Raw genomic sequence first — 12,383 nt, forward strand, 5'->3', positions numbered from 1 at the left:
GATGTTTGTAGTATCTTCTTGCAGTACAATTTACATGAGATCAATAAATGAATTTAGCAATGAAACATATTACAAGATCACAGATATTAACATGTATTAAGATAGATTGCTACTCACCACTTAGAGAAGGTGTTGAGTGCAGCCGACAGACACATTTAAAAGTGGACTGCTGGAGGTCAAAAGCAAACCTCCAGCAGTCCACTTTTAAATGTGAGGAGTGATACCACAAGCTGCTGTATTTTCCTGTCATACCTCTTATTTTCCCTTAAAAGTTGTTTGCATTTAACAAAATTCAACATTTTATTTGGAGGTGACATCAGCAGAAAGCAGCTCTGTATGTTTATGGTGTGTTTAACAAACTAAACACCTGATCATAACATGTAAGCTATTATTGCAGGGAAATTGTTTATTCAAGTTACTGCTTATGGGTAGCATTACAGATAAAAATGAGTGATTTCTCACTTACATATTTCAATATCTTCATCAGAATTGTCACCACAATTATCATGACCATCACAAACATTTGTTGCAGGAATGCAGACATGATTTTTACACCTGATAAGTAACAGAGATAACCACATTAATAAAACTTGCACTGCTACAGTTATGCAATTTAATAAAGGTGGACTGAGCATTTTAATTGGTTATAATGTTGATTATGTACATTTTAAATGATACAACTTGAGTATTGTGACTATTTCTTTCTTATAACTGCACATAATAGCTCACTACACCATTGGCAAAGACCTAAAAAAAAAAAAAAAAAAAAAAAAAAACCACCACCACCAACAACAACAACAACAGTTTACGTTTTATAGAACCCAAAACATCATGATCTGAATATGGAAAGATTGTACACACAAGTTTGACCAAATATCCTAAATTTTCATATTCTCATCAGTGGAATCTTTTAATATAACAGGTATGTGCTCTTAACAATTTGTACATGTAATATGTGGTTAAATACACCAGCTACTTCTCTGCCTGACATACTGACCTGTGTCTTCCTGGAGGGCATGGAACATTTGCACAAAGGGTCTTGGATTCATCAGAACCATCACCACAGTCATCGTCACCATCACAACGCCACCTCAGGTTAATGCACTGTTTATTGTGGCAGGTGAACTGCCATGGTGGACAGGTGTCACTACAATTCATTTCATCTGATGCATCACTACAGTCAGCATCACCATCACATTTCCATTCACTAACAAGCAAAGAATACAATTACATATTAATATGATAGTCCACAAGGAGTAATAAAGCACTGAAGACAACAGCTGACTTACTTTTACTAAGGTTTTACAACATAAATTGTGAGATTTATGGTTCAAAAACATCCTTCATGTAATACAAATAATGGAAGGAGTAAAAGTAACCACTCATCATATAATTCAGACACTGAGCAGTCCACAAGCACATAAACAAGATTGGAAACAATGGTGAGATTTTGGACAATGTCCTCCTTCAGAACAAACTTACATAAAACACACACACACACACACACACACACACACACACACACACACACACACAAAAGCCAAAGTGGCAGCCTAGCAGATCCCTTTCTAATTACATGTGTGTTCAAGTTTCCATACTTTTACTATTCTGATCTATATATGTGTTAGAAAGAAATATGTTATGATGCAGAATGAGTTTGAAGACTGCAAAGAACAACATCTCTGGCTCAAGTCTTCCTGTTGATGATTTAAGATTTATCTTTTCATACAGAACTGTTTCTATTCCACATATAATTTCTACATTTGTACATACTTGGTTGTAATTACATTTTTAAGTATTCCTTTATTTATAGAAAGTTTAATTTGCACTATTTCATCTTGCTTTATCATATAAAATATTTTTTATAAGGGAATTTAGAAGGCTATTTGATAACCCGAGCAGAAACAATACTACAATTTTTATGAAAAAATTATGTTGAATGGAGTGAATGGTAAAAACAAACTAATACATTATGCAACTATTACACCTGTTCATAATGGTTCACCAAAGAAGTACCAACAGAGAGTAAAAACGAAGACAAGATATAATCTCATCTCTCTAACTGTAAATGGGAGAGTTATTCCTCCTTCGTTTCATTCTATGACTTCCTGAACAGATGCAGTGCCACATTCAAAGGCTTTACAGTATGATTTCTTTCTTGTCAGGTTTCAAAAACAAAATGAAAAATTTTCATTTCCTATCATCAATTAACTGGAATAGTGCAGATAGTCAATAATTTTCACCACTGTTCTAATCTCAAATTTACTGTCCTACAGAAAGGGCACAAGCAGATGGTGAACCACATGTAGCAGAAATATAAAAGCAATGCCATCATTCTGAAGCTGTTAGGGAATTCTTTGGTACAGAGCATGTAAGCAGACAAGTTATAACAAATGTATGAGAAAAAAGTGCATTTCAGGGTGGGTACTCAAACTTAGGGGGAAAAAAATCCTTGAGAATTCCAGGTATGAGGAGACAGATGGTGTCAAGAAGCTCCTGATAAATTAATGGCGAGCAGGGGTTGGTGGGTGGGGGGCAGCATACTACAATAATGACTTTTCTTTCCTCTCAGCTGAGCTTTGTACCAGCCACATGTAGTTATTTAACCACAGTTTTCAAAATCAATAATTTATGTGGAATAATATTCAAATAATTAACACATTTTGATATATTAAGTATTTTAAAATTTGTAATTTATGAAATTCAATAAAATTCAATTACAATACTTGGTTAAAAACACAGAGTTCCCTGGGATTTTGTGAAACTATGGACTTCACTGAGATTTCCCTGATTTTTCCAGGTAAAATGCAATTCCCAGAATTCCTGGTTTTCCAGGAGAATTGTCACCCTGCATTTACAATTATTACAATACCACAACAAAATGGGATAAAAGCACATCTTAAATTTGAAGGACACTGCAGAAGAAGGTACCATATACTGTGAGACTGTTGATGGAATATGTATTCAAATCACAAAAATATGTGATTTTTGTGCTAAGAGATACTAAGAAGAAGAGAACAACGGTAAATTTTTTGAACCACTCTTCTGTTACTAACAAGCTGTTGAAAGCATCTGTAGGTAATAATTTGTGGATGTTACTATACCATACTTAAATTATTTTTCCCACTGCCATTTCCCTATTCTCCTCCTCTCACCTTCCCATCAGATTTTAGTAACTTTTAACTATTTAAGTACAACTTTATCTATGGCTGAGCTTCATGTTTAACTATTTAAATCAACTGTTATTTTGCTTACATGTAGATGCAGTAGTGAGGATTTGCACACTGGAATTCAACACTACTGCAAGTGTTATTGCAGTCAACTTCATCACTATGGTCTTCACAGTGGAACTCCCCATCACATCGCTGACTGCCACGTATGCATCGGCCATTGTGACATTGAAATTCTGATTCACTGCAATTTCGTGGTTTGCAGTCCCTCTCATCAGAATTGTCACCACAGTCATTATCGTAGTCACAGCGCCATCGTCCAGGAATACAACTGCAAAGAAAAAAATAATTTGTATCAATAGAAGTGCATGGACTATTTTTAAAAATGTGTTCTTCACAAAAACAGTATTGGATTTAACTCATAGGGAAACATTATTCAGTCCCCCCCCCCCCCTCCCCCTACTCCCCCTCCTACCACACTGACAATACTGCTAAATAATGTCAATAATCATAACTTCGTGCTGGAATTCAGTTTGTATTGAGTCCAGACATGTTACAACTGCTATATTCAAGGCCCTCAGGCAACAAATGCATGAAAAAATCTAAACCAAAAACTTCACATGAAGCCTTAATGATGCGAAGTACAGTAATGTACTGAATACAAACTGACATTTGATAACAGACTTCAGTACACGAAATAAGCTGGAGATTCAAAAGAATTTTCCAGATATCTGTAGTTATTAATGAAATATTTATTTTTTCTTCAGAGAAAATGATAAAGATTATACTTATTTAAATGATCAAAATCCGCTGTAGAATGTATAGTCTGATACACTACATTGCGAAATTTGTTTGCTATGAAGGTAGCATGACTATTCAAATCCAATGGATCTTGTGTGGCATCCTACACTGCAAGATCCAGCAAGTGGCTACAAAAAGGTGTGTAAACAATGGCACATACTCGTAATCAGGAAAATTATGACATGCTCTTCCACTTGAATTCAGCAAATGTCTATGAGTAGCCATGCATGGAACTGCCAGAACATCTGTTGAAGTCATGTCTCTTAAGAGATAAAGATCTCCCGTGCACATGGAACACTAATAACTGAAACTGATACAAAGTAGCAGTCTGAAGTCACAGGAAGGAGCAATGACAAGCTGTAGTGTTTCGAGAATTTCCACATAAATTCTAGAACCACTCAGCCTTCTACCATCTCGAACACACGATATTTTACAGGTGAGTGTGGGATGACAGAATCCTACCTACTGCGCGTCACATGTTTGTGTGTGCATGTTTGAAATTCAGTCGTGAGAGGAATCTAGACGCGGCAGTCGAACGGCAATGTCAGGTACATGTCGGGTAATCCATGGAAGTTTTAGTGAAAGTGTACAGAAGAACCATGGAGCTTCTATGTTATTCTTATTTTTATAAGTAGAAAGAGTCTTAAGAAATTCCTGTGAACACTCCAAACACCTAAATCCACCACTAATGAGATCTAGACAACAGTTAAAAAAGAGAAATTTTCCACAATGCTGTGAACACAAATGAAGTTGCCATTAGTGACACTAAACCATGGACAAGGTTTCTGAGCTTTATTTTCAAGAGTTTCATGATCACAGCAATATTTTTTTGCTTGTTCAAACTCTCAGGTGATTGAGATATTAGCACACATAAACCTTACCTGCAATCTAACCAGAAACTCAGAAGGCTTGACACATTCTTTCATGAGAAAACAAATTATACTGTTTTGAACAACAGAGGATTTGTGATCTGCTTTTAGTACTGTACAATATGATGTCAATTTGGATGATAAATCTGTTGGATGATACTGCTGTCTGATGTTTACGACTGATGAGTGAACAGATACTACAGCAAGTTATGAGTGTTGAGGCCTTCCATATAGTGTCACCATTTCTAGCATACCACTCTACCACTGGAATGAATGGAATAAAAGTCCAGTTTAAACTGGAATGACCCTCTAACGTGGATCACACGACAGTGATAACTGGAAGTTTTGCAGATAGAATCAAATAGGAATGGGAGATTACAAGAGAGGTTAGTTCTTAAATAAATGTATGTGACATTATGAATCTTATCAATTCCTAGCTTTCGCTCATGTCCGCCAATAATGCATGTATGTTTCCTGCCTAGGGGGCTTTAGGTTCACATGCAAAAGAATTGTGTACCAAGATAAAACAGAATGAAACTCGTTACACAGACAGAACACCATAGCATACAAAGCACTGTAATATCATATGTTCAGTTTAATGTGAAGATTTAGAGAGGTAATTATGGAATAATCCTCCTGCTGATCTAGTTACTTAAAGTTGGATGATGGCTTAAGTTACCATATCATCTGGTCATGAACATGTTTGCTGGTTGATACTTTATAGATTTTTCAGAATAAGGTAACAAATAACCACATTCAATGCATTAAAACAATACTAATCTTGCATAAGGACATACATTATCCTTCTGAAATATGGGTTTCAGGAGCGAGTCTAGGAAGGGGAAAATAGAGTTGAAAAAATTCTGAATTTGCCACTGTGTTATAGCTGAAGGCAATACTTTAACTTGCAATGATATATACACAATGACACCATGCATTCTGAAGACACTCTGTAATGAGAATTTGGTTCTCATGCAACACTGGACATTTATATGCTTGGATTTCTCAGTAATGTGTACGCAGAGGATTTGGTTTGTCTACCAAGCACACAGCATCATTCTGCTTGGTAAGTTGCTAAACACTCAAGACTGAACTGCCAACAAACCTGATTCTGTGCTGGTATTAATGGGAAACGATGTATATGGTGACTGAAGAACATCTTTTGTAGTTGATGGTACTGTTACAATGATTCTGTCAACATACAATTTTGCACAGATGTCACGTCACGGTCAGGAAGGGAGGATATCAACGACCTGCTATTAGTACTTGTCTGATGAACACAGAGATGATTTTATAGGCACCTTTCAGATTTTGATACTGCTGATTTTCTTCATATTCTCTAGCATGCACTGGTACTACAAAGAGTAGCCAGGACTGTCCAAGAGGTAGCTAATTTACTTAAGTGATCAGCTTGCATCACTGTATTGAACTTGCATTTTCTTTCAAACTTTCATGGCTATTATAAACTACATAAAATACTTGACCAAAGTGGGCTGAAATGTCTTCACCCAGTTACATGACTAAATACCCATCTGCCATGGCAACTATAAATCATCCAGTACATGTTGAACAACACGAATGAAATGTTTAACTCTCATCATGCATAAATGATATGCTCCCTCTTATTTGCAGGGGTACATCCTGCAGTAATATGAAAGATTGTCCTGAATAAAATCTTTGTAAACAGCACCTGTAAAGTGATGTTGGAAGAACACATGGACCAAAAAACTGCTGCTGGTAACTAGCTCAAATGCTGTCAGAAGTGCAAGTGCATTCTCTTGTTGTTTCTTGCTAGAACAACATAATTATAAATAAAAAGCACTATATTGTGTACATTCTAATGGATTAATTTATCAGTTAATCAGTTTTCAGCTTATGAGGCCATTATCATACTTTAACTCACAACTGTCAAAGAAGTTACAATGATTGTAAACTACCTTGGAAAATATGTTACTCATCTAGACCAAGGCACAAACATGCAGCTCATCTTTGAGAGTGCAGCTGTATAAAAGGTAAAAGTTGAATAATAAAAGAAGCAAACCAAGGTAAGATACCTAAAGTGAAAAACGGTGTCTATATAACACCATTAAATCAGAAATCCCAGTAAAATAAAATTACTATCTGACAAGACTTGTTGAAGAGGGATTACGTACGGAAAGTGATACACAAATCTGTTACACAAAGAGATATGAAGAAATTCCTTGACCTAATTTTGTTGTTGTTGTTGTGGTCTTCAGTCCAGAGACTGGTTTAATGCAGCTCTCCATGCTACTCTATCCTGTGCAAGCTTCTTCATCTCCTGCAACCTACATCCTTCTGAGTCTGTTTAGTGTAATCACCTCTTGGTCTCCCTCTACAATTTTTAGCCTCAATGCTGCCCTCCAATACTAAACTGGTGATCCCTTGATGCCTCGGAGTACGTCCTACCAAGCGATCCCTTGTTCTAGTCAAGTTGTGCCACAAATTTCTCTTCTCCTCAGTTCTATTCAATACCTCCTCGTTAGTTATGTGATCTACCCATCTAATCTTCAGCATTCTTCTGTAGCACCACATTTCAAAAGCTTCTATTCTCTTCTTGTCTAAACTATTTTTTGTCCACGTCCAGGTTTTCTCAACAAATTACACCAAAAGATTCAGTGATAATATCTGCAGACTGTCTCTGTGTCTCGATGCATTGCTATATGTATAGCAACTATACTAAATTTTATAACAAAGGAACAGGTCAACAAATGGACACTGCAGAAACAGATGTATTTTTGTGCATGCGATAAAAAGCATGTATTGTTATGACCACTAATGTGATGGATTGTGACAATTATTTTTACATGCGGTTTACAATTACATCATGATTACAGTTTATAAGACGTGTTACTCTTATGTAAGCATTAAAAATTATTGTTTCATAATGTGGATATGTTCAAACACTGAAAGTTTAAAGTGCAAATGATGCAAAGTTGATGAAATATAAATTTGTTTATGGTTGCAAGCAAAAACAAAACAGTTATAGTTAAGATGGCATAAGTCAATCCCTGAAAGCTGCAGAGGACCGAGCATGTCAGCTGCATGCAGCTGCCTTAACCAATACAGTAATATTTGGAAACCACATCTGTGGCAACTGGTCAAGTGTTGTCACAGCTCTGTAGATGACTACTGCTTTTGCCAGCAGCCGTTAGTGCTTGCAACTATGCTGCAATCTGTCAGGTATGTTCTTATGCCTTTTCTACTCAGCCAAAAAAATACCATTTTGTATAGTCAAATGACTGTACCGAAAAGAGACAGATGACCTGCAAGACAGTTACATCGTGCAGACTGCAGGAAATCAAACAACGTGCAATTCCCCGCCACTGCAGTACATTAGAACAAAAACAACCAGTTATTAATGTGTTAACTTATATTATCAATGCAATTCTATAACATTCAATTATTGGTTGCAAACTGCAACTGCTGGATTTTACCTTGAAAGTGATCAATAATTAAAAAAAAATTAAGAACTTTTCCATTTGGATGAAAGGAATCTGCTACCAAAGTTTCTAAATGTACTTTAGTACATTTTGTACTTAAATAGTGCCACAATACTTACGTCCCACTTGTGCATTTAAAGTAAGTTGGGTCACAGCTTCTTGAAAAATGTGTCAAACATGATTCTGGTTCATCTTCTCCTGAAGAGCAGTCCGTATCTCCATCACAGCGCCACGTATTTGGTATGCAGCGTCCTGAATTGCACCTGTGCAAAGTAGGCTCTATGTTTTATTAACTCGGAAATCATAACAACATTTATAGATAATAGGTTTGTTGTCACTAAACAATTTATGTCACCTGAAATGGTTGCTAGGACATACTCTATCCTTGCAATTAACTTTTTCGTCTGAGTTGTCACCACAGTCATCATCTCCATCACAGACCCAGACTGATGGGATGCATTTTAAATTGCTGCAGAGAAACTGAAAAGTAATTTTGTGTTACAGAAATATTTTCATATGAAACAGCTATTGAATGTTGCAAGCTTCCTGTATCAGCAACACTACTGATTAATTATGAACATAGTTTCAACATGATTTGATGTACTCTTCAGCAAGCAGTTTGAGCCAACTGAGTTATGGTTACCTGGTTATGTGGACATGTTTTTGGGGGGCAGTTCTGTTCATCTTCACCAGCTAGACAATCAGGATAGTCATCACATTTTCTTGTGAGTGGAATGCAGTGATCGCTGACAGTTTCATTGCCTTTACATTTGAACTGGGTGCTTAAGCATGTGTACTGGAAGAAAACAAATCTCATAGTCACAGTAAGTAAAAACAACTTTAGTTTATAATTAACATAGTTCCCCTTTTTAATTAACTAACTTTCAAAAGGTATAGAGCAAAAAACAATAAAATGAGATCACTACCAAATAAATACAAAGTATATATATTACTGCAATACACTTCACAAATTTAGAGACACATGAAAAAACTAAAAATGAAATGAATTAATAAGTCACGACTTTTTCATAAATCAGATAGAAATGAGGCTTAAATTCCACACCTCTGTGATCAACTCCCCCCCTCCTCCTCTGTTTCTCTCTTTTTCTCTCTCACTGACACACACACACACACACACACACACACACACATTCTGCATTAAAATGCAGAGCAACATAAGTTTTTAAACTTGCCGTTATTCAGCCTGTTTCACTTTACATTATGTCTGAAATAGTTTGCAGTTCTATTAGCTACTCCAGGCTTTAACGTTCAACAAAAACAGATTTTTACATGTAACAGAAAATGACGATTTTGTAAGGTGTAAATACATCCGTAAGTAGTTCATGAAGGGAAATAGATGTCAACAAGTTTCGTAACTTACATTATTACAGTCTTTTTCATCTGAGCTGTCACCACAGTCATCTTCACCATTGCACAAATATGATGGATGAATACAGCGAGAATTGGCACACTGGTACTGCCCTGGACGACATGAAAACTTTGGGCAGCCTTTGGGTTCATCAGAGCTGTCACCACAGTCATCCTGCAAAGAAGAAATTTTAGAGAACCACAGTTTCAGATACCTTTATCTTAAAATACAGTATTAACATAAAGAATATGAAAATTTCTGAATTTTTCTGTGACATAAAATGCAGTTTCTTTATACCATTTTTGTGTAACATCCTTATACACCATAATATTGTGTGCTGGTAAGTGCACTCCTCCAATCAAATATGTTTACCTTATGTCACTGATACATTTGTAACTGTTGGCTGAGCCTCCTAATTTGTAAGTCTGTATGTTTCTCTCCTTGCCTAATAAACCTTATATGAAATGTGTTGGGACTTGCAAGCCAGCATACTGTGTATTACTCTATTGTCTATGTTAAATTAATATACATTAGTACACATATAGAATTACACGACTGTGATATACTGTAAAGAGTTGCAGAATTGTAACAAATTAGAAACTGCATGAGCTACTGATTCCTGTTTGTCTGTGCCTTCGATGAAAACGTAGTTATGTGTTTATGGCTGCAAACAGTCATATGAAATTATTAATTCAAATATTCTTATAGTTTGTAAGGGCATAGCTCTATGGATTTCAGATTTTTGCCCTCATCCAGTACCTTATTTGCTACAGTCTAACAGCAGAAAATAAAATAAAACCTTTCCTATCCTTAACAATATTATGAAAAGGATGAAGAGCCTTTGTGGTGAGCAGTACTATTCTTTTCATAATATTGTTGATACCCCAATGTGGACTTTCCACTGTTTGATCTTCCGTAACAATACTTAAAGTAGTAATCTGTTTGCTATTGCTGGTGCCTCTTCTTTGTTTAACAACTGCAGGGTAAATTCATCTCATGTTGCATATTCAGTATAACAAAAATCAAGTCACATTTTGCAGCAATGTCTGAAAAAGACATCAGAAAAAGCATCTGTCACCACAAATCAAGCGGTAACAGTATCTAGTGTTGTAGCAATGGATCGTTTTTCATCTTGTGATGCGATGTGATAGCATGACACAAACTCTTTTGTATAACATCCATCACTTTTGCAGACTTAAGTATTACAACTTGTTTTTTTGCAAACACGTCTTGTTTTACATATATCCACACTTTCCACACAGCACTGTATCATATTTTGCCCCAAAAACACACACTTTCCTAAACTATGGTTATCAAAGACGTGATATCTGACAGTGTGAGTTAGGTCTTTTTTGGCGTTCTCTTAGAAATACACATTTCTGAGCAATAGAAAAATGTATACACAAAAATGCATTTAACAATATTTGAAGTCAGGTTTTTTTTACTGATGTAGAAGGTCCTTAAAATTGCTGAAGAAATGACTGCTGCAGAAACTGACTGTTTCATTTACTATTAGGTACATATATTTCAAGTTCCTCTATCAGGTCTAATTTCTTCACCCTTTATAATAATGTGAAGCGGCTGGAGGGCATTTATCAAAAGTAGGTGGCTTATGTTTTGGATGTAGGTAGTTATTGAAAATTTGTGTGCTTTATCGGGTCTGAAGCAGTCAACATGATCTAAGAAGACATTACCATTAAAATATGACTTCAGTCTCATTATCCTTAATTTGCAGCATCAGTTGAATGCAACCAGATGCTGTGAAACAAACAACAGACATAAGCAACAGCAAATAGACAACTAAAATTAGAACTGATTTCATTAATTTTATATTGTGGCATGTAGATTTGCTGTGTTAGATTTAAGCAAGTAAGTCCAACAACCAAGGTGCATATAGAAAAAAGCAAATTTCAAATTCAGGCAATGAAATTTTTTTACAAAATCAGAAATACACAACTCTATTTTAGTTCTCTTACCAAGAAGAAATCCTTAGCAGTACTGGGGATCACTCAGTCATTCAGACAATGATTCTCCACATAACAGGTATCCTGAGTTCTTAGTTATGGCTGAAATTGTTATTTTCTTTTTCTAATAGATTTTGAGGCGTGTTGGGGTAACTATTACACTAATTTTACGAATTACTAAAGTGACTATGTGATGAGATGTGTTTTCCGTAGAGACAAAAGCCACACATACTCAAATATTTAACACACCTGTGTGTCACATCGCCACCAAAATGGAATACACTTGTATGTTGTGGCACATACAAACTGAGCTGATGTGCAATTGGCAATGCAACTATATCCATCCTCCGCAAGGACAAAATGTTCAGGGCAAGAACAGCGACGACCTCCATTTGGTGTCAATAAACAAAGGGTGCTGCATCCACCATTGTCTTCACATGGATTATGTTCTACTGCAATATTTCAAAATAAAATTAATAATATTTATCTGAAGGCAACATCTATAGATTATCTAAAATACACAATTTTATACATGAACTAATCAAAACTTTAAATTAAAATTTTAATATGTTTGTAGATAATAATTCATTTCTTTGGATCCTTTTAGTTTTCTATATCCTTTATTTTCTGACCTGTCTATTTTTCATCGACCTCCACCTCTACCACATACAATGCACTTAACTTTTTCCTCTTAACTTTTGCACCATGTTTTGTCAGTAATCCCTGTCTTGCTTATTATGCTACCTTCC

At 35.6% G+C, this 12,383-nt stretch overlaps 1 protein-coding gene across 1 annotated transcript in view; it reads right to left on the reverse strand.

Moving 5' to 3' along the window:
• The window catches only part of LOC124619330 (low-density lipoprotein receptor-related protein 1), a 756,280-nt gene that overhangs the window by 70,770 nt on the left and 673,127 nt on the right, over positions 1–12,383 (reverse strand). Inside the window, exons 54-61 of the mRNA XM_047145639.1 lie at positions 11,884–12,086; positions 9,683–9,844; positions 8,945–9,097; positions 8,657–8,781; positions 8,421–8,564; positions 3,256–3,501; positions 998–1,207; positions 467–555 (exon numbers count right to left, since the gene is read on the reverse strand). Coding sequence (XP_047001595.1) covers positions 467–555; positions 998–1,207; positions 3,256–3,501; positions 8,421–8,564; positions 8,657–8,781; positions 8,945–9,097; positions 9,683–9,844; positions 11,884–12,086 — 1,332 coding nt within the window. The remainder of the gene's footprint in view (positions 1–466; positions 556–997; positions 1,208–3,255; positions 3,502–8,420; positions 8,565–8,656; positions 8,782–8,944; positions 9,098–9,682; positions 9,845–11,883; positions 12,087–12,383) is intronic.

Source organism: Schistocerca americana, chromosome 6 (genome assembly GCF_021461395.2).
Source record: "Schistocerca americana isolate TAMUIC-IGC-003095 chromosome 6, iqSchAmer2.1, whole genome shotgun sequence".
Lineage (NCBI taxonomy): Eukaryota > Metazoa > Arthropoda > Insecta > Orthoptera > Acrididae > Schistocerca > Schistocerca americana.